Source organism: Microtus oregoni, unplaced genomic scaffold (genome assembly GCF_018167655.1).
Source record: "Microtus oregoni isolate MIOR12 unplaced genomic scaffold, Mior012 000009F_ref0000495, whole genome shotgun sequence".
Lineage (NCBI taxonomy): Eukaryota > Metazoa > Chordata > Mammalia > Rodentia > Cricetidae > Microtus > Microtus oregoni.
In genome coordinates, this window is record NW_024543068.1 from 40,185,982 (window position 1) to 40,209,772 (window position 23,791).

Sequence of the window (23,791 nt, forward strand, 5' to 3'; positions counted from 1 at the left end):
GGGTCTGGAGTTGACTTCCTTCCCAATCATTTTCTCCCATTCCTTCAACATTCTACCCTGTGTCCCAGAGTGGAACGCAGTTGGCAGTCCACTAGGCCTTTGCTCCCTCTTTGCTGGCTCCACAACAGTTTTAGATACTTATCCATGTGAGCACCTAGCACATGCCAGGCAGCCTATATGAGTCAAGGGAAAACGCACAGAACGTAGGATGCTGCTGTTCCTCACGCATCATCTCATCAGTTTTGGGCACGCCGTTTTGTTATGAGATAAAGATGTGTTACATTCATTTGTGCTGTGAACCATTTGTTTAATGATGCAAAGATGTGTTGCATTCTTTTATGTTGCATTTGTTGTTAACTCTGTGAAGCTATGTTATTTGGCTTGTCCAAGACACCTGATGGGCTAATAAAGATCTGAATGGCCAATAGCTAGGCAGGAGAAGGATAGGCAGGGCTGCCAGGAAGAGAGAAAAAGTAGGAGGTGAAGAGAAGAGGGAGGAGCCAGAGAAAAGCAGGAGAGAAGGACACCAAAGGCCAGTCACCCAGTCACATAACCAGCCCCCAGGTAAAAAGAAAAGAAAGATATATAGAATAGAGAAAGTTAAAAGCCCAGAGACAAAAAGTTGATGAGATAATTTAAGAAAAGCTGGCTAGAAACAAACCAAGCTAAAGCTGGGCATTCTGAAGTAAGAATAAGTCTCTGTGTATTTTTGGGGGGAGCTGGATAATGGGCCCCAAAAGAGTTAAAAGAAACTATACCCCTACACCCCTTCCCCTCTCCTACTGCACAGCTAAATACCCACTTAATGCCACACTAAAGAGCTGTGATCTGACTTTGTGGTGTTCAGTAAGCACATTTCAGAGTACAGTGAGAAATTCTGTCACCTCCAGGATCCTCTCTGTTGTCTTCCCAGCCTGCTCTAGGTCTGGACACGGTCATAATCGAGTTCAGCTGTCCAGAAGGCTGTTTCTAACTCAGTACCTAGGAGACTCCATATCATTTAGGCTATAGATCTGCCCGTTCCTAAAACTAAACTCTGAGTTTCCAAGTGTGAATACCAGCCCACTGTCTGTACACACAGCTGGACTACAGAAAGCACTTAAAAACGCTGGTCTGCTTCATGACTGAATTTGGGTTTTCTGAGGGTTTTGTTCTGCCTTTTGCATCCAGGGTCTCGCTATTCTTGAAGTCTTGGGCTCCAGCGAGCTTTCGGGTTCAGGGTCCATAAGCAGCTGAACTCACAGGCAAGCTCCATCATAGGGTATTTTGCAGTTTCTTGCCAAAAACATCCTTGTGGAATGAAATCTCCTCAGGGCTATTGGTTTCTTTCTTTCTTTCTTTTTTTTCCATTGTCAATTTTACACAGTAAGGAATTTTCACAATGCAAGATTTATGATAAAATTCTGTCAAGGGTAGAGTTCAAATCTTCACAGAGGAGATAGTGTAACTGTTTAGATTATCTGCCTTTTTGTTTGGGTTCTGTTGTTTGTGGTGGGAGTTTTGAGATGGGATCTTGCTGTCCACAAACACTCTGCCTGTCTCATTCTCCTGAGATGCTGAGACGGCATGTGTGCAGCCACCCCAACAGCCATTATGTTCTTGACCTAGGGTTCTGAGCTATGGCTTGTAGCTCCATCTTAAAATCTTCTACGCTGTGTTAGTGAATCATTAAGCTGTTGGATGTTCTAATTCCTAATTTGTATGTTGAACCGAGGACATAAATAATCATCCAAACTAAGTTTTCTCAGCAAGGACAGAGCTATTTAATACATTAGACTACATATTCGAATTTTATTTGAAAAGTGCAATTAGATAACATCTTCATAGGAGTAAACACCTGTAAAGGGGGATGGCTACTGTTTACGAAGCATACAGAATGCAAGCGGTCCTGATAAGTTACACTTAGAACATTGAACCATGCACAAAGTAGGCCCTCATGAAGACTTACTTGATGAAAGAAACAAACAATCAATACTGCTCTCACTTAGATAAAAAGTAATGGTGTTTATTTCCCCGGAGAATCACAGAGACTCACATATATCAACAGGGTTTATCTCTTGCTGCCTAACCCAAGTCTAAAAGTGAAAAGGGGTGACAGCTTATATTTTATTAAGTATGATAATCACCACTCCAGGCCACCCAGGAGTCAAGGTTCCACGATGGTATGCATAGGCCAAGCGTCTCCCACAGACAAACATGCTCTATCGCCATGTTCCTTCATGTTCCAGAAAACCCTCCCACCACGCCCATCCAGGACTGCTAACCACAAAACTGATAGCTGGGTATGAACTTGGATATACCACCCTGATAAACACCTTCTCACCAAGCCAGAGCGGCTATAAACTCATTTCAAAAGGAGTATTTTTTTTGTGACACAAAACCTGTAGAAATTTAAGAACACCATTCATTATAGCAGCGGTGTCTTCCCTGTGAAATTCTTAGACAACTACATTCGTACACACGGTCTGAGCACGCGTGTATGAACGAGAGGCGATGAGCTGGACTACTGACATCATTAGTTTATTGGATTTTTGCATTTGAAATACAAACCCTGGGAAGCCCACACTATTCTCACATTTACTTGTTGGAAACAATGCTCATTTTATATATATACATATGAATGGTTAGTGAGGTTTAGCCATCATTGGAGTCAGTAATTTTACAAGGCTGTGTTTTTCAAGCTTCAGAATTACAGATCTGACTGCGGGAGCAAAGTCTTGGGGTCAAGACACCTCTGATAAACTCCCCCACAGACATTCCTCAGACAGAGCTTTCCTGTGTGTCAGCAAGGACTAGAGCGCAACAAAGGTTTCTGTTCCTACTATTAAATGGCTGGCTTGCCTTCACTGCACTCTTAAATTTCTGCACAATGCACAGCCCTCAGCACCCTAAGGAGCACAAACAAAGGCTATCAGGAAAGTTCACCCACTCCCACGTCACAGAACAATGCTCGTTGCTAACTAAGCAATTCCCAGGGCAGATTTATGATGTCCGGAGCCCAGTGCAAGCGCTCAGGTTGGGCCCTTGGAATCTGAGGTCAAGGCACGCGATGCTGCTGAATCGCAAGGCTTTCGGAAAACACGAGAATGTGACCTAAAGTCTGTGCCTGCATGCACGCCAGAGAGGGCTTAGGGATTTTGAGAAATTAAAGCTCATTAAGGCCCCCAAACAGCTTATGGTTCATGCTCTAAGATTCAACCTTGTCCTTCTCACTTGCTGCTGACCCCCCTTCCCAGTGAATAGCTGGTCTCCCGTGTAGAACACAACCTGCTAGAATGGCAAATAGAAATTATTTCTTCTCGTTTTTTAACAAAATCATGACTCTTGTATTTTTCCTATATTCTTATACCCTTAGTTATTATAATAGGACAGAATCTCTAACCTATGAGCTAACTTAGCCCACAACATTGTACAAGGGTTGTGAGTCAATTATAAATCTAAGTGCTTCGAAAGGTCAGTGCAAGTGGGCATAGTGGTACACCTTTAATTCTAGCAGAGAAGCAGGTGGATCTCTGAGTTCAAGGTCAGCCTGGTCTACACAGTGAGTTCCAAGACAGCCAGAGGTATACAGTGAGACCCTGTCCCCAAAAAGACCCCCACCCCAATTAAAAAAGATGCACCCAAGAGCAAGAAAGGGCTTCTCTTCTGTTGTTGCCTTTCAGAGAATATTCTGGATAGAGTTATTCCCACAAGTTTAGATAGTACTATAAACATGTAATATAACTCTGGAGGCCAGGGTCTATCTCTTGCTGCCTAAAAAGGGTGACTGCTTATATTTTACTAAGTATAATTATTACTAAGCTATTAAAACTATGAAATAATTTAACTTCATCTCTTTTCCTCTTTAATGGTCATCTATTAAATATTGAAATTGCACTAGAAAACAGAAATATATAAATACACTGGGAAATGTTTGTATTGCTTTACGGGCAGTAGGAAATACTGAAGGCTATGGGCAGCGAGTCCTAGCTAAGTGGAACCATCCATCTCAGGCTAAACCAAAGAGTTCCTGGGTCACTGCCGCTACCACCACGGTTCACATACTATAAACAGCTCAGGTGTTAGCTTTTCCAGGCACTGTAGCACATACTTGTCACCTCAGCACTCAAGGTGTAGAGGCAGGAGAATTGGGAGTTCAAGGTCAGCCTTGGCTAGACATGAGCTCAAGGCCAGCCTGGATTACGTGAGACCCTGTCTCAAACACTAAAAACAGAGTCAAGAATTAGCCCATAATTCCAGCTGATTTTGTGTGAATCTAAGTAGCTAGCCAGAACATGGTCTCTAAATCACTACTAGGTCTCTATACTATGTTCTTCCAAGTTTCCAATAAAGTTCTTTTGTTTAGAAGTATGATGAACAAACCTTAACATAGACACTGAGGTCAAAGCAAGGGGCGATATATAAGTTTGAACACAATCTATGCAGAAGAAAGACCAATATTATCGATAAAATATAGTCTCAAAAATACTCCTAAGAAACACAAGGCTGACTGTCTTTTACAAGATAGTAACAAAGTTCTGGCTTAGATGGTAGAGGCTGATAAAACCCACGGTTCTTCTCCAGCCCTCCATCAAACCTTTCCTTGTCTGCTAGCTAGGAAGGAAATTCCCGCGTGCCACCTAACCAGGGACGTGGTTGAAAGAGTAAGTTAGAGAGAATGAAGTAGAAAGGACGGAATGGCAGTCCCTTACCCATTGCTTCCCACCGCATGCGTCTTGGACATATCAGCGAACTCCTCTTTTCTCTTGCTGCCGCTGGAGTACTGCTCGCTGTAGAGCTTGAGGGACATTTGCTCCACAGCGTCTCTCTGTGCTTCCAGGTAGCAGAGCTGCACCTCAGCCTGCAGAGAAATGCAGAGGAGAACGGCTCTCTTAGTCCAGCAGGAATGCATTTCCGTGAGGGACAGCAGCTTGAAGGAAGGGAACTGTTCACATCAATATTATACGGCCTGTGTAGGGTTGGGTTTAATGGGATCAGCCGGGCATATTACAGAATTACATTATAGATCTGAATCTTATAAGTTCTTTCTTAAAATATGACCTGAATAAATGAACTCTCAGAAGACCCAGTAAATATTACAAAGTATCCCTGAGATCATAACACTGCATGATAAGACTTTACATAAAAATGCTGTGAAATTCCTTAATAATACTCTTCCTCACATTGTCACATATATCCTTTTTTAAAAGAAGTCTCCATTCAATTCATACACTGGGGTATTACACACACACACACTCACACACACACATTTCTTTTTTGAATTTTTATTTTCTTCACTGGGGAGCAGTAAAATACCTTTTTTTAAATTCTAGTACATGTTTAATAACGGCCATATACTTCATTTATTGCATTTTTTTTACTCTCTGAACTATTGTCTTAATAATTATAAATCATGGATATGGGGCAGTGGTTCTCAACCCTCTTAATGCTGTGACCCTTTAATATAGTTCTTTGTGTTGTGATGATCCCAACCATAAAATTATTTTCATTGCTACTTCATAACTGTAAATTTGCTACTGTTATGAACTGTAATCTAAATATCTGTGTTTTACAATGGTCTTAGGCAATTCCTGTGAAAGGGTCACTTGACCCTCAAGGGGGTCACAACCCCCAGGTTGAGAACCACCAGTGTAGTGACTTTTTTACACATAGGCATGGATCATTGAATCATAAACACTTGGGGGGTTTGCTGCAAAGAAAAAGTAATAAATATCACCATGTTGATATTTTTCTTTTCTTTTTTATTTTTAATTTTTGGATTTTTTTTAATCAACCAGAGGCCAAAGAATGCTCAAATACTGTTGCATGGAAATGCATTGGATAAATGTTTTATTTATTGCCACTGTCACAATCCCTGTGGCTTTGGGTTCTCTAAAACACCTGCTGAGGCTGAGAATGAAGTCCCCTCAGGGTCGTGCTTCCCCGCGTTGGAGGAGAGAAGGCAACAGAGAGTTCTCATGCATGGTGGACCGCGGGACCCTTCTTTTTCTCTTAGCATATTTCACAAAATCAAACACCTCCACTAGCATTTCTGGCCAATCTTAGAACTGCTACTTCATGATTTCATTATGTGTCTTCTTAGAAACCGTGATGTCCAGCAGACACGCCCTTCTACTCATAGCATTCAGAGCCAATGGAAGCCTTTGGCCTGGACTCTTTTTAAAGGGCTCCGCTATGGAGGAGAGAGAAGAGCACAGAGTGGCGATCACTTGAAGGGCCCGAACCATGAGACATCGTACATTTTCGGTTTTCATAAGCAGTCAGTTATGAATGTCCTAAATTTCCACAGAAAATTTAAAGAGATAACGTTTAGATTACTATAGTTACGTATTAGTTTCAGAAAATTCAAAACCAGTATCTATTCATCCATCTAGATTTTCTTGCTTAAACCAACTGGCTTGAATAAGAAGAGACTCAATTAGATTAAGAATCATACACATATACGATCCTGTATGTATATGTACATACATATACATATAGTTTGAGGCCAGCCTGGTCTACAGGACAGGCTCCAAAGGTAAGGAGAAACCGTCTCAAAAAATAAAAGCAAACAAAAACAAACACACCTTAAGAGAGCCGATGATTGTTAAAAGTACTCATCACATCTCCAGTCTTACATACAAAATTTTAAACTACAATATTGCCTCCGGTCTACAAAGAGATGTACAAGCAGACGAAAATTGTTCTCAAGGGTTCGATGGGAGATGGGAAACTCAAAGAGCCACAGGGCATCTCAATAAAGAGCCCTGCCTGAACTTAATTGACGAAAGAAAATACGGTTAATTTTGGGCTACATTCATGGCCTCAAACACCCGGCAGCAAAGTATAACCAGGTGAGGATGACTAGAACAGACATTTGTGAAAGACAAACTGTGACTCTGGTCTCAGAGGCCTCACATTACACTCTAAGAATGGGCCACTGTCATACCAGGAAGGACGAATCACAGCCACTCCGACAATACGAAGATACTTCAAGCTTGTGCAGGGCGATCCCCTCACTTGTGTTGAGCTTTGCTTCACTGCCTTCCTTCAGACACTGTGGGCACAACACACGCTCGATGACTGTGACTTGGAACTGATGTCCTTTAAATATATTCCCTTCTTCAAATCATTTTTTTGTTTTGCCTTAGAAACCCTTTGGTGCTGTTTGACTATTGTAAAGAACAGTAAACAGTGACTCTGTTAAAGAAACCCACACCTCACACGCAGACTTTTGGGAGGGTCCTACTTCTGAATGCCCTTGTCTCCTAACCCTTATGCTTAAACCTATATTAAAATATCTTTATTAACCCCCCCCCAATAAAATAAAGTTTCAAAAGTGATATCATACTAGACTTGGTAGGTTACCACCAAATCCAGCCTCCCGCTTTCTGCTAGGTCCCTTCTGTTTCTGTACTGTCCCTGTTCCTATGTGACACCAGTCCCTCCACTTACATACTAGAAGTCTCTTTAGTGCCCATAAGTGATGTCCACGAAAGCCACCTTTTCTCCTACACTATATTCTTCAACCCTGTGTTATTTACAGTCACACATTAGCTCCCCTAATGTTTTTATTTTCTTATGGTTAAAATAAAATGAAATGAAAACTAAGGTGAAGAGAGTAGTTGTCACTGGAGTGTCTTCTGGCTCTAGCTCCATGGTGTCTTTCTTCACTCTGGAGAACTAGGTTTGTATTTATGATCTGTGTCTGCTGCCTCCGTTTCTCTCCTCTTTCATACTGAATACCCTAGTTAAGCTTTTGTTCATCTCAACCCTACTCTTCAGCCCCAGTATGGTGGAGGGCACGTTCTCAGAACACTTGCTCTTGATGGCTGAAGGGCTCAATCTTCTCCTCATCTCTGGTCTTTGTTGAAGACTTGTCTGCCAACCAGGCCTTCCCACCTGTGTATTGTGTGGCAGAGTTTCCCATCTTCGCTCTGAGCCACAGCTCTTCCCTTTTCTAGTCACAAGGAGAATTCTTTTTCCTTTTCCTTTCTCCTTTTAGTTTTTATTGACAAAGTTAGCAGTTCAAAATTTCTTACCATAATTCACTTTCGAAATTCAAAGTACATTTTGTGTTCAGAAATGGGCTCTGTCTGGACCTTAATCCACATACCCACAATTAGGTACATTCTGACTAGACAGAAATAGTGAGATTATTATTGTATTATTATAATACATGGGATCCTATGTCACCCTTCCAGACAACACACACACCTGAATAGGATACCAAAGGTTTCTTCCCAGAGTAAGAGGAAGGAAGGACACAGGAAGAAATATTTCTTTGTAACAATGAAGGTCTTCAACAACTATATCATGAATGTCTTTTATATAAAGGACATTGCCCAAAATACAAATGTAGGCTTGCCATTGTGTGTGTCCTCAGGGAATATACAATCTACAATCAGAAAAGCTAGGGTTCATCAGAAATTCTCAACACTCATTCAAGGATAAGACTAAGAATATTCTTCAGAATTGTCAAGGAAACAATGTATTTTTAGAATGTTCTTTTTATCACTACATAAAAATTATATATAAGAAGTATATATAACACACATACATCATACACACACACACACACACATATATATATATATATATATTGAATATATTTAACGAGAGGGTCAAAGGGATGGCTCGATGGGCACTTACCCAAGCCTGATGCCTGGGACCCACATGATGGAAGAGAGAATGAACTCGTAAAAAATGTTCTCTGCCCACTGCACACATACATACAGGAACACAGAGCAAATAAGGCGTGGAAAAATTAAGAATGTTCAACTATTTAAATATTATTTTCAGTAAATATTATTGTGTATAGTGATCTTTTTATATTAAGTATATAGCAATATGATTATAGTGACATCCAGAAAACCTAACATTAGGGATGATTAGTGATAGTTCTCATATCTTTATTTAAGAGACTCAGCAATAATAATTTAGAGTTTTAAGTGATCATTGCTATTTTTTATTGATTTGTTTGCAAATCAATAAAACATTCACGATCATATGTAGGAAATTTAACTTTAAAGCTGTACTTTTAATGAGATTGTTAAATGGTAACATTCAAACAAAGTGGGGACATTCACATCAACACTATTTTCATTTCTCTTGCATTTATGTATAAAAAGAAATGTCTTCCCCTCTCTTTTAATGACATATGGGGTGTTTATTAATGCAATGAAAACCACCTCCTTCTAACAGACAAAAACGAACCGTGATACCCAGTTGCATTTATAGAGCCTTCACCTGCCATTTTGCCTTTCCTTTTTGGAATGCAAGAGGTTAAACTCATTAAAAATTCAGCATTTTGTATCATGAGCTACGGTGGGGGGAAGTGTGATTACAAGGTGTGGACTGGAGGGAGGATTAGAATTTTCGATGTTTCTCCATTACTGTTCCCTTTGAAATCTGCATAGTGACAGATGCGGCAAGTCTGTGTTTACATTCTGCAGCCGTCGCCGCCTAATTCCTACCCTCCGCACTAACCTGCAGAAAACTTGTGTTTATTCCCCACCAGAAACGCAAAATTTTAAATGTACATTGTGAAGATACAGCCAGAGCTCTCTCAGCCTGCAGGTCAGTACAGGGATGCCTAGAAAGGCTACCATGCTACTCAGTTACTGCAAAGTCTCTGGCTATCACAAGAACTCCGGTTCCTTTGAATTTCTTTTTTATTTATTTATTTATGATTTCTGCCTCCTCCCCTCCACCGCCTCCCATTTCCCTCCCCCTCCCCCAATCAAGTCCCCCCCCCCCCCATCAACCCGAAGAGCAGTCCGGGTTCCCTAGAATAGCTGTCTTCAAATGGAAACGGGTAGGGGGGCAGGGGGAGTGCAGCAGGAACAACAAGAATTACTTTACATACTAATAATAACAATTTAGTTATCAAAACAGAGCCAAACAAGTGTGCCTTTCTACTTTCTTCTGAAAATTCAGCCTCCCAGGGCTCTAATAAGCAGGGTCTACAGGTCAGGAATGCCCGGTAGCCCTCAGTTCAGAGCCTCATCCACGCCGACATCCACCCTGTCAAGAAGCTCAACTTTGAGCTGCTAATGTAGAATAAAAATCAATATAAATTTTGATCATTTGATGAATATTTACTGCTTTCTTTAGTGTTTGGGGATTTTGAATTGAAAAGTGCTGAATCAAGTCATTTTATTTTTTTTGTGTTTGTGCCAACACCAATTTACTACCTTCCAGAAAGTTCCTGAACAAGATGTCTCAGGTGGCAAGCATGTTGGTTTTTCCTGTCAATCACAACAGTGTGTCACTAGGGGACCATAAACATTTCCCTTTCATACTCTTAGTGTTCCAAAAAGGAATCTTTGGATTATTTCCCTGGAAAAGGTAAGCCATCTCCTTATGCATTTTCCTCTTATTGTAAGCCTGGGCATCTGTTGTTTTCACAGTCAGCTAAGTCAAACTTGATACAATCTAGTAAAAGTTAAACAATTAATTGGCTTCAAGGGTCATATACAATAAGCAGAATTCACAAATGGGTTGTTTCTCTGTGTAAAACTCAGCATCCTCCCGGGATAAAGACCTTTTGTGGACACCCCCGCCAGTCCCCATACGCATTTTTTCTAAAGAGTAACAAATATTATTTGATTGCTGTAATCAGTAGAAAGACTTCTCAGCACAAGACTTTACATTTTTATTGTAAGTAAAAACATACATTAAGAGGGCTAGCAATTAAAATGTCCCTCCAGTATTAGTTACATGAGAAGAACAGCATGCCACCCTTTTATTATGATATATTGCTAGATATGTGCATACACACACATGTGTGTGCAATTGATATTACATATATTCCTCACATGAATATCTACATGTGCATATATTCATATATGTGTGTGTGTGTGTGTAACACTATATACACATATATGTAACAAAAGCTTACTGTTCTATAGAACGTTTCTGTAGTGACTTTAAGATTGTGGACAATGGCCTTTTTCAACTTGAAAGACACTAACTTAATTGCCAGAACCCAAAAGGTAAGCAATTCTCATTGATGAAAATACCTTGCATGTAATAAAACAGCAGAAGACACAATAAAGAGACATTTTTGTTGGTTCCTATAAATTAAATAAAAATAGCAGCAGCTGTGTTTCCCATGGATGATATAGCTTTAGACAATTGCTAGACATTATGTGGACAGATGTTTTAAATAAAATAAGGTATTCAGATTGCTAGATACCTTGCTAGATATGAAGGCAATTATAGGATATCTTTGTTAAATTACATTTTTCATTTTTGTGAGGAGAAAAAAGAATTGTCCTGGAAACAGTACCAACAGGAAATGATCCTATATCTAAAACAGCTGGATACTGTAACTAATATAAATTTACGAGAATAAAAATGCTGTGTGCCTCTGGAGACAAGCAGGAACATGCCGTAAAAATAAATGAGAATATCAAAGTATTTAAAAAGGAGAAAATACATTTTATCTAGAAATTATATTGAGATATAGTCCACTGATTAATGAGAAATATATGGAGATGGAGAAAAAGGAACTTATGAAAAGTTACTTTTAAACTGCTAATATTTTATTTAAAGCTATATTTGTAGGAAATGCCAGTATTTTTTTAGAAAATACCATCGCTTCTTATTCTATTGACTTTTAATCATAATAACCCAAAGACATATACTGAGTCTAATTGGGAGGTTCTAAAGGAAACAAAGAATGTTTGCTGAGTGACCTAAACCCTTAATGTTAGATAAAATTATTGTAGCAAGTCACAAAGCCATATGTATAGGAGCTCCCCCTGCCATGTGTACTCCCTTATCCCAGTTCCTGTTAGCTAGTTCAATGGGGAAAAAACATCTTATATGCCGACTCACACGACAAAGGCGCAGGCGTTAACTGTCAACCTGGAGTGTCTCCAGTTTCGTTCATTTTAATTCTCTTCAGTTAAAGACAAAACGCACAAGCCCACAAGAACAGTTTAAGAAAAAAGTATGGGTAGAAATCTACCTGCAGAGTCGCCGAGACAGCTTAGCAGGTGAAAGCGCTTGTTACTAAGGCTAACAAGTTGAGCTCAGCCCCCAAAGCTTCACGATGGGAGAAGAGAACGGATTGCTCTGTGCACGCCCCTACCCACAAACACATATATGGAATAAATATTCAAACCATATGTTTTAAAGAGATCTCTGTGCACAAGAGATGTGAGGAAGCCTAGGAAAACACACCCACATCTTGGGTATTCACGCTTCTCACCGAAGTTTAAAACTTATCTGGGATCAGCGCCTTGGAGGTGAGGGTCTCAGACAGGAAGAGACCATGGAAAGTCAGGATTCCCCATGGGCCCCAGAGTCAGAAGAGTTCACACTGATTCAGAAGCAGGCTCCTGCATGTCCGTGGGGGAGGAGAACCCAAGAGGAGGAAAGGGGAAGCAGGACATACATGTGAAATAGAAGATCCAGGGGACAATACGCAATGTCTTGAGAGAAAAGAGCAGTTACCAGAACAGGGCCCGCAAAACCAAGATTTAAAGTGAACCCTAAACATCGGGGCAATAATTCTCTCCTTTCTACAGGTTCTCCAAATACTAAAAAGAACAGTTACTATTTTTCTGGGAAACCTGTGTCCATCCACCTCCCCCCCACACACACACACATACTTCTACAATAGTGATTTGTGTGTGTGTGTGTGTGTGTGTGTGTAGACACAGGTTGACCACTGACCATCAAGACTGCTCACAGCGTGTAGAACTTCCCATGCTGCTTAGATCGTCCTGAAAATTCTTACTAGGTCCCTGAGCTATCATAGTCATTAAAGACGAAGAAAAGGAAACAAACATGTCTTTTTTCCCTCGTCCTTGATGACTCTATTCCTATCTATCAGGCATACTGGTATTCTAAGTAAGGATCAGGGTAAGAAAAATTATATCCTCCATTTCCTGTTGCTGTTGATTTTAAGGGCAGAGTGAACAGATGAGCTAACAACATGAATAGGGTGCTACGCTCTAAATCTATTTTAGTCAGGACAAACGTTTCTCTGAAACAGTGGTTTACATCTGACTTTTTATATTGGCAACCCGTGTGCTATAGCCATGCCTCTCCAGAGTCTTCAAGGACCTGCAGTATTCGGTCTTCATTGTCTGTCACTCCCGTCTGCTGAGCTGCTTGTCTTCCTGATGGCTGGACACATCTTTCAGCATCACTGCTGGTATGGACCTACTTCCTTTCCACTGTGGCCATGTACTTCTCTCTGCCTGGAATTTTCCTCTTCTCCTTTCCACTGGACTAGCACATTTTTATCTTCAAATTCTGTTCTAATGGCTTTTCCTTCCCAAATTATTCTCCCTCTCTTTCTCCTCCGCACTCCTCCATCTTTGAGCTTCCTGATATTTATGACTATATTTGATTCATTTTTGTTTGATCTTGCTAGTTTGCATTTTCTAGAATATGAGTTTTTAATTCAGATTTCACTAGAAAGTAAATTCCACAATGGCAGGGACCATGTCTTTTTTTGTTTATTTGTTTGTTTTAGAGAATTTTGTTCATGAGTCTACATCTTTCTTATTCATGATTGCCTCTCGAGTGCCCAGAAAACTGTGTGCTGAATGAGTGGGGAGTTGTTGCGTGGGAACCCCTGAGATACCTTGCTGATAGTCTTGCTAGAAGAAGCTGTGTCCTTGCAGGAGTAGCGTCATGGTTGGTTCTAATCAGAATCTGAGGCTGCTAATCTGACTGTAAGATGGAATTCTGACCAAAATCACCTGAAATTCTTTCTTTTCGTTTTCCAAGACAGGGTTTCTCTGTGTATCTCTGGCTGTCCTGGAACTCACTCTATAGATCAGGCTAACCTCAAACTGACAAGAGATCCACCTGCCTCTGACTCCCTGAGTGCTGGGATTAAAGGCATGCACCACCACCACCTGGCTTCACCTGAAATTCTTTTCAGTTTAAAAAATGGATTGGGTGTCCCTGAAATTTGTGAACAGGAAAGCCCTTGGACATTACTAATCCCCTCTGTTACAGATTTAAATTTACAGGGACATCTAGTTTTAGCAGGTCTCTCTGAAATAAGATAAAGAATTCAATAAACTCTGACATGAAGAAACTTTATCTTGTTTCAGACAATGGTTGAAAATGGAATTCTTAAAGATATAGTAGAAAATAACACTTGATCATACAAACAGGACAGGAAAAAAATCCAGTCCCAAAGGAGCCAAGGAAAGAGAAAATGCTTAATAACTGGTCAATCTCCTAAATGGATCACTTTCAGACTCCTAAACGTCCCCAGCTCAGCTGCCAGTTTTCAAAGGGGAGGGGATGGAACAATTTACCTGTTGAAAGGCCAGCAATTATTTTTCAAGTTTTATGATATACATCATAACCCTACACAGAATCTGTTCTATGTACAATTTTCAGAATCTAAGCATCAATATTCTTGGAAGTATCAGTGAGGTTGCATTTCTTCACAAAGAATGTCTTCAAAATTATTTTAATATTTCCATTTCAGATTTAATAGTTTATGTTCTTTGCTACATCTAAGATGGAACAGTCATCTTTTAGATGCTAATAGCTTGCTTCATCATATGTATGTATGTATGTATATGTACATATATCTTAATTACTCTCCTATTGCTGTGAAAAATCGCCATGACCAAGGTATCTCATAGAAGAACCAGTTTCCTGGGGACTTGCTTACAGTTTCAGAGATTAGAACCCATGACCATCATGGTGAGAAGCACAGCAGCAGCAGGCAGATGTGGTGCTGACACTGAGAGCTAACATTCTGATCTTTAGGTTAGGCACGAGACAGAGAGAGATGACTAGGATGTCATTGACTTTTGAAAGCTCAAAGTCTGCCCCCAGTGACACGCCTTCAACAAGACCACACCTCCAACTCCTTCCCAAACATTTCCACCAATTGCCACTAAGCATTCAACTCCATGTCCTATGGCCCATTATCATTCAAACCACCACAATTAAGATATGAAACTAGGTGACAAACATTCCAGTAAGTGTATCAACAGCATAGCAAGTGACCTCAGAAAAAGAACACAAGGCCTGTGTGGCTTTCCAGTCTTTTTGTCTTTGGCAGCATTTTCATAGTGTGGGTCCTTTTGCATTTCTTTTATGCCTTACATAGCTAAAACTCATCATACAAATCGTACTCCAAGGCATAAGCAGAAATATATTAAGATTTGAAAAATGACCCAGGAAGAAAAGAGCTTCGTGCGTGGGAAACAGTTATCTTGGATGCACTGGAATCTCTCATGCTTGGGGACAGTGAAGTGACCCTGATTATGAAGTGGCGCTATAAGTTTTCTTGTGATCTCCAGGTGTGTGACACACAGATCGCAGGACCACCTAGCATCCTTGTGATCTGCAGGTGTGTGACACACAGGTCACAGGACCACCTAGCATCCTTGTGATCTGCAGGTGTGTGACACACAGGTCACAGGACCACCTAGTACCCTTGTGCTTGTGTCATCTTGTAGGCTACTGCCAGGTTACTTAGCATTGAGCCCCCATCTGCATGAGATGTCCCCAAGAGAAAAAGAGAAAAAGGCCTTTGTAAGAGTCTTCCATAATCACATGATTGAGCAGTCATATGACTGCTCTGATTTACAAAAAAAAAAAAACAAAACAAAAAAAAACAAAACAAAAAAAAACAAGAAACAAAGCACAAAAGCCTCCGTGGTTATCATTTGCTTCAGAATAAAGCTAAATGTCTCTCCATCGTATTTATGTTTCTTTTAGGGCTGGGACCTGGTTCCCTTTCCCACGTATTCTCTGTGAACTCCTTTTCTGACAGAAGGCCAAACCCACCTATACTCACATCAGACTAGCCTGTGCCCTCCCACAAAGAAGGCTTCTCCATCTCTCTGCTCAGCAATTCTCCATTTCTGCAGCTTCTCTTTCCTCCTGTTTTCTAGGCTAACTAACCTCCTCCTCACCTGAATTTCCTGGTTGTATAATCTGTCCATCTCGTATAACAACTTCCCTTTCTACGGTGTAGGTGTTCATGGTTCCTCTATATGATTATGTTGTAAGTGTCCCCGGGAGTGAGACATGAACCAGATTTATTTTGGTATCATCCACAGGATTCTGGTCCAAACAGATGCTCAGTATATACTGATTGACTGATTGAATGGGTGAGTGAGGTCAAGGGAGGGGTGGGAATGGCTTAATTCCATCCGAGAAGAGTTAAAGATATCTGCTTAGTAATTAATTCAAGAATTTGGAGCAGGAAAAAAATAACATGAGCCTGCAATATCATCTTGTAAAAAGAACAAAGAGGCAGCCATTGACTGTAGACAAAAAGACACAGCTGTATCCTAAAGGAGGCCTTCAGGCAAATGTAGGAAATACACGCTCCAAATAGAATCACTTCGAGTCATAGTTACATACTGAACAAATATAAGTAAATTTGTACATAACTGTATTCAAACCAGAAAAAGACAGTAATGCCATCATGGGAGGTGCTGTTATTCTAATACATTGTTCCACTGGGAAGCAAAAGGATATTAGAAGAGAAACTGTAATTATCAGAGGTGGCACAAGAAAACTTTATGGGTTTTTTTAGCAGCTAGAAATGTATAATAAATATTACAACTAGTAGTCCACCATTTTGTAACTTCCAAAGAAATAATTGATTGTAGCATGCATCACCAACGGATAAGTTAATGGGGAACTAAATCCCCACAATGCACAGGGTCCACTGACTACCTGCTAACTCTAAAAGGAATCTCAACTGCATGAAGGTCTCTGGATACCTCCTCCACACTGGCACCACAAACAGTAGAAATCCTGACAGGAGGTGCCGCCCCCAGAACCACGCATGTCGCGAAGCCTCAGTCCAAGAACTCTTCTTGACTAAAATTTCAGTTTATAACAAACAATGACTGGGGAAGAACTAGAAGCGAAAGAAAATGAAATTAGGAGATTCCCTGAGCATGAATCTAGAACACGAAGCCATTCACACAATAAGTCACCTGGCTCATTCGGAGTGGCAAAGGATGGTGGGATGTTAGCAAGAACGGCATTTTGAGACAGAAACAAAAATGACCAGGGTCGCATTCAAGGCAGCTGTGAGAAGAGAGTTCCTGTCACTCTGGCATTAAATACATTTTTACTTTATTTTATTGGATCTAAGCTGTTATCTTGTAGCTTTAGAACCAGACCTAAGAGAATGATGCTCTCCAAAACTGATAAACCGCTTGATATTAGGCATAACTCCACACTCGGGATGCAGATGCAGCTCTCCACCATCCCATACAACATTTGGGAAGAAGCGTAAGTTTTATATCTCATTTAATTGGATATTTATGTTTTATAGTTCTACCTCAAATAATCTATTATCCTACAAAATAATTATTGATTTTACCCTGTTATTTGACACGGTATGCAAATTATAAATGAATTGGATGTCTAATCATGACCACACTGCCTATCACCTAAACTGGGTGTATTCATTGGGCATCTGGATTAATGCTTAAATGATGGATAGCAACAGTTTGCTTAATCTAAGATCACTTGCTAATAGAATCAGATACTTCTGATAATAGATTATACTTTTGTGATTTGGGTCCCATGTATAACATGTTCCTTAATATTCACAACTTATCCTGGGCACCAATATACCAGATATTATCCTTGCCAGTGGAAAGAGATGAGGAACTTGTCACATAGATATTGGAAAGAATTTCTCCAGAGCTTCTGGCTCCAAGTCATGGGCTTCAGTTTTTGAGCTCCACTTCGTTGCAGGTATCATCTCTAAGCAACAGTCCTGAAACCACGGTTTCCACTCCATAGGGAGTCCCTGACTGGCACGTCCAGCAGTTCAAACAGCTGGCAGCTGGGATACCATATCAAGTCTGCTCGGGAAGCTACACACTTTGACCACTTTCTGAAAGGCCCAATGTCCCATATCCTACAAATGTTTGATTCTGTCTCAGGGAGAAGTTCAGTCATATGGCATTCCGTGGAGACCTGCTCAGGTTAACTTCTCCTTCATGCCACGCCTACAAACGCACAATCCTCTGCAGGTGGGATGGGCAGGTGGTGTCTGTCAGTCTGCGAGGGAATCTCTTTGCTTGTACAACAGGCGTCGGTGCACCCGGCCGCCCCCTTTCGCCCATCAGTCTCTTAGGGAGTTTTCTCCTTACTGCTTCTTTGTTCTGTTAGAAATCATTAGTTCCCAAAAGGAAACATTGCTGTGTTTGGATTGAACCTGACAGGTAGAGAAGTTATAAAAAGATAGGTGATCCTCGTGACAAAGAAGGGCAACACTGACACAGGGACAGACAAGGACAAACAGTAACGGAGGAAAATGGAAAGAGAAATCCAAAGCCACAGCTGGAGAGACAGCTCTGTGTGCAGAGCGCTGGCCACACAAGCCTGAGTACCTGAGTTTGGATCCCCAGTGTCCACATAAGAAGCCACTGCAGAAAGATAGGTGGATCCCTGGACCTCACTGGCCAGCCAGTCTAGTCAACCAGTGAGCTCCAAGATCAATGGGGACCTTGTTTCAAAAATAAAGTCTGAAGCAATGCAAGAAGATCCCAGGTCAAGACAGATTCACAGGTGCCCATGAAAGCTGTGTTCTCACTTAGAACCTGGGGAGAGAGCAAATTATCGTTCTCTAGTCTATTCCCAGGGTTCTAATGTCATTTCTTTTCAGAATTTCCAAAGCTCTACACTAAACTTTATTGTTCTAGCCAGCTCTCCGCCCCCATATGAACCATACATAGAAGTTTCTTTCCAGGATCCCCAGTAATTGCCTTTCAATTTGGCACAGCCAAGTGTACCCATTAGGTTGTCTCTTCCCACCAGATGTTTTCCAGCTGTTCTCAATGTCTTTCTGCTAATGCTTTGCCATCTGCCACCTTAATGGTGATACAACAGGGATCGGATGCTTTGGTGACTTTGCTCTTCTAGTTGTGAAGGCCTGGCCCATTGCCTCAGCCGAGGAAAGTCTGCTGTGCGTATCCATAGCATTAGCGAGCTAGTTACTACATTGATTCCCGCTTCCAACTGACCGGTTGGCTCACTAGGCAGCTGTGTTGTGAAGGTCGAGCGCTCTCGCTGCCTCTTCTCTCCCTGCACTGGTCTTCACTAGTGAACTCATAACATCCTTTCTGACAGTCACATGTTCTGCCTTCAAGATGACAGCCAGCATCTTTTAGCCTACACAATACTCTTTGCCGTAACCTCAACTCATGCTAATAGCACATCGGAGGCAGCTATGTGCCTTTTGTGTCACCTTGGTAGTCATACCTTGCACATGGCAATCTCATGCTTGTTTGATATTCTCTACGGCTGAATGGAGACAAATCTTGGCCCTCTGAGATCGACAGTCCCTTATCAGAGTCAAAGTCTGCTAAAGCACAATAAGAGTTAATGATGCCGACTTCCAGGGACCATAAATCAGTTTGTAATCTATTTGTATATACCTATTGAGACGATTACTTCTCTTTCAATTATTCACAGTAATGGAAACTATTTTTCTGAAACCATGATTATACTAGATGTCAAAAAGGTTATCACTGTTAGCTCATAATCCCTTCCAAAGACCCAGTGGGAATGGTTGTTATTGGGACTTTAGCAAATACAGCAGTAGGTTCGGGAGAGCTGGCGATATGCATACTAATCACGACGTACCTGTCTTCAGCTATCTGTTTATATTTTAATTAATTATTTTAAGTTTTGGTCCCCTTAATATGGTAATCTCATGTATTATCTTCTAAAACAACACAAGCGTTCTACTGTGCTTGAGGTCATGAGCCGGGTTTGCTTATAGAACATCCAGGCTGTTAAGTTTGGAACTAGAAGATAATGTTAACAAAATCATCACCAGAATAAACACATGCTCACTGGTGTTATAATGATGGCTTATCTTAAATAAGCACCCTCGTCTCTATTCCAGACCATATTTAACTTAGGAACAGAAATATCAGCCTTCTATTGGACATTGTACTGAGAAGACCAAACGGCAACTTGGTGCCTTACAGAAGGCAGCCACATAAACAGGAAAGAAGCCATGGCTGTGCTCACAGCAACAATGAAATAGTCAGGCTTCCACTATAGCCAAGAAATATATTTAGCTATTTACAAACACACAACAATGTTGTAAGCCCCTAAAACATGCTTATATAGGGTTAAGTACATAGTGGTTATATATGGCTAAATAAAAGGAATCAAGACACTCATTAGCAAGGGACACGGACTAAACCACGGTCATCCAGGGCAGAATGCTGTAAGGGAAGGGGGTGCATTCACAGGCCAACACTGGTGAGATATTTCAAGAGCTGATGTTTGCACTGCAATTTAGTTTTAGTTTAGACAATGTACTGCTATGAATCCCTGACTGGTTTTGTATACATCATTCTCCTGCCTCAGCCTCCTGCGGAAGGGATTATGGGGAATAATAAATATACGTCTGGCTGCTTTCACTGACTTTCATTAAACGAATAGAATCTTGGCCGGTAAAAAAAAAAGAAGAGTTAAAACTAATGAAAGAAGTCTTTGTAAGTGAACTTAACAGACTCCACTGTACTTCATATAATCACTGCTGTTTTGCACCCCTAAGAGTGTTTTTGAAGTTTTCAGTGCAGTTAATTGAAACCCTACTAGATGCAAATCAAAAGTTTCAGCCTTAATTGAGATATTTTGAAAATTGAACCCATTGCTTCAGGCAGGTGCTACATGAGATTCCATTAATATAGGTAATTAACATTAGCCTCTGCTTTAATTAACATGCACACTTTAATTAGCAAAGCATTAACCAACATTAAAAAATCTGATCTTCATGCATCACAAAAAACTGCAAAGTTATGACTAGTATGTTATTTTTCTCCAAGGTTGTAAATCACAAAATAGCAATTCCTTTTAGAGAACACACCAAATTTAAAATATTAAACAGGATGAGACATGGGAGTAAAAGCTACCACTACGAAAAGGGATGCTCTTTAGAAAAGATCGAGCCAATGATGTCCATATTTTAAACATGAATCATGTCATGGTCTTTCAGCAATCTGTTAGAATGCAAAGGACACGGACACGAAAGGTTCCCGCAGACTGTCACCTTCTTCATACGTGATGGACAAATGGCTAGGCTACCTTACATAGCAGGACCATCTGCTTCAGCTTTTCTGATTCTTCTCCGAGACAAAGCAGAGCAGCAGCCGGGAGTGATCTTTAACAAGGAAAAGCTTCAAACGAGCAGAGATTTGATTTTTCAAACCATCAATGCTGTCTGTTTGAAAACGGCCATTTACTGTCCCCACACTTATCATATATCATACCAGACACCAAGGAATCACTAAGCACATAACTTTTATTCATACAAGATTAACTTGTGTGTTTTTTCCTTACAATGGTCACTGGGATGTGCTGAATTTTAAGTTGTGTTCATTGACCATCAGTGTCCCTTAATCCCTTAGAGAATAGCATTTTATCATTGTATAAAATATTATCAAAATCACACCCGTAAGGCATTGTATCTTTTCTCTCAAGCTATGCTAAAGTTATTGCAAAAAGAATAGCGACCCTGTAAAGCACCCATTTGTAGGAAAATCGATCCTAACCAGCTTAATCTCTGGGAAAACAGTTCAGGATGTTGGGAGTACAGCTCAGCAGACATGTACTCGCCTAACACGTGGGAGGTCTTCAGGGAGAGAGAGAATATTACACAAAATTAAGATAGCTAAGTCTCTGAACGTCTTTTCTGTCTATAAGGCAGTATTTGAGGCACAAGGAAATCTGAGTGCTACGCAATGAAAGTAAAGGAGTCCTAAATGTTGGGAGCAGACGCTCCAGTCTAAACAGAAGGCATCGGAAAGGAAGGCTTACATTGATGGGATTGTATCTCAGCAATGGGAGAGAAAGGGCTGGGAAGGGCACTCAGATGCACGGGTTCCTTTGCTCTTTTAAGTAATTGCTAACATGCAATTGCTTGTTTCCAGGACTCCCAGGATGGTTGGCTGTTCCCCTCTTCCTAACACTGGCCACTTTGCTACGGTCACTACAGGTTCAACCTTTATCCTTCATAAACATCACACAATGTGAGCTCATTCACCTACCTAAACAATAAAGATATGTTAGAGAAAAGGGGACTTTTCCAAGCTAATCCCAACCTCTTTTTTTCCTTTCTTTTTTTCTATTCTTTCCTTTACTCCTCATATTTTATCTCCTTATCTATTTATTTAGCACACCAGGCAAGCACTGTACCAAAGAACTACATTCTAGTCTTCTTTTAAAATCTATTACTTTTCATACAATTCCTTCTCCCGTCAATTTGTCTATGTCCCCTTGCTTCCAGATATGGAAATTTCTTACCATGATGCCTTGGCAAGCAACTCTTCTATATGAAATACCTTCCCTCATACTTGGATGAATCTGAAGGTCCGCAGTTCCCACTCTTATGCTTATATTTCTGCCTGTATCACTGACTACCTTCCATTGGTGGAGATACACGCTCTCCGTTGTGTAAATTGTAGCTTCCTAAATAATCTTTAGTTCTTTAAGGCCATGGCATCTCCCCAAGCGTTAGGGTTCCCACTTCATATGCCATAGTTACTTGAAACCTTGCTGTTGGCATTTTAAAATATCTAATTGACACTTGTAGATCACAGGTCAACCAAGGCAAGATGACAATAACGGTGCTGATGAATATTTTGATGATTGTGACAATACCTCTTCTATAGTCAAATGCTCTTAATCTACTGCATGTTCTATCTTTTCCTGGTTGTTAGTGGGTTAGCTTAATAAAAATAACTTTCTCATTAAAATATTTTGACAAGCAAACTTATATGTTAAATTATACTGAAGTTGCAAATCCCATACATATTATTCTGTGTGTAAGAATTCATCTGAGTAGAATATTGTACTCTTTATATCTTGTTTTTCAATAGCTGCTTTGTAAAGATTACGATGACATGTAATGTATCCTTTACAAAAACTCAGTGCGGTGTATCTTTCTAATCCATAGACTCGTTCATTTTGTTTTAACTCGTCACCTTTGTGGTTGAGTTTACTTTCTCACAGAGGGCCGCATCCTCACCAATTCCATTGCATTCTGAGACAGAACACCCTCTAAGGTCTGAGAAACACACTGTGCAATGGTGTCAGGAAAACAGTCTGAGAATATCAGGGATGCAGGCTTCAGAGTCCAGCTCTGGGGAAGCTAGAGTATGTAATAGCTTCAAAAAGCTCCCCTAGCCAGTTGCAAATGACATACCAATATTAAATTGAGCATGACATTTTTTGAGAGAGGAAATTACACAGCAGATATATAGCTGCTAAAAATTATGGGCATTTTATAGGGCAAAGGCTCATTTTTAATAAAGAACTGAAATAATGACTTTAAGTTTGAGCAATTAGTAAGAGATTAAGGTACAATGGTTTCAGATTAGACTTACGCACATGGCAGAAGAGCTCAAATGGGTCTCTGGTTTGCCACTGTGAGTCTGCGCCAGTTTTAACAGGAAGAGATCTAAAATTTCCAGTCATATGTAAATGTGAAATGACAGAATTCAATTAGTATGTTTTTCATTGACTAGATCAGTTCATGGCCACAAATAAAAATGAGGCAGTATTTTGTTTCCTCTATGTTTGCTAAATATAAGCCATTCAAAGCAAAAGAACAGATACAAATCTATCCCTATCGGCTTCATTGTCTTCTTCAAGGTAAAGGTCATTATCCTTATAGATGATAAATGAGGAAATTGGCACCCCGTCATTACTTATTTATCAATAAAGAGATAGGAAAAAATAACCAACATGGTGTCTAAGTTGTCAATGGTAGAATACTTACATTGAGGCCTAACGTGGGCTAGTTAAGAAGACAACTCTT

The 23,791-nt window shown here is 40.4% G+C and overlaps 1 protein-coding gene across 4 annotated transcripts in view; it reads right to left on the reverse strand.

Moving 5' to 3' along the window:
- Akap6 (A-kinase anchoring protein 6) overlaps positions 1-23,791 on the reverse strand; it is a 399,217-nt gene that overhangs the window by 124,579 nt on the left and 250,847 nt on the right. For all 4 annotated transcript variants that reach the window (XM_041658789.1, XM_041658788.1, XM_041658791.1 and 1 more), the window contains exon 9: positions 4,692-4,840. In XM_041658789.1, the coding sequence (XP_041514723.1) occupies positions 4,692-4,840 (149 nt within the window). The remainder of the gene's footprint in view (positions 1-4,691; positions 4,841-23,791) is intronic.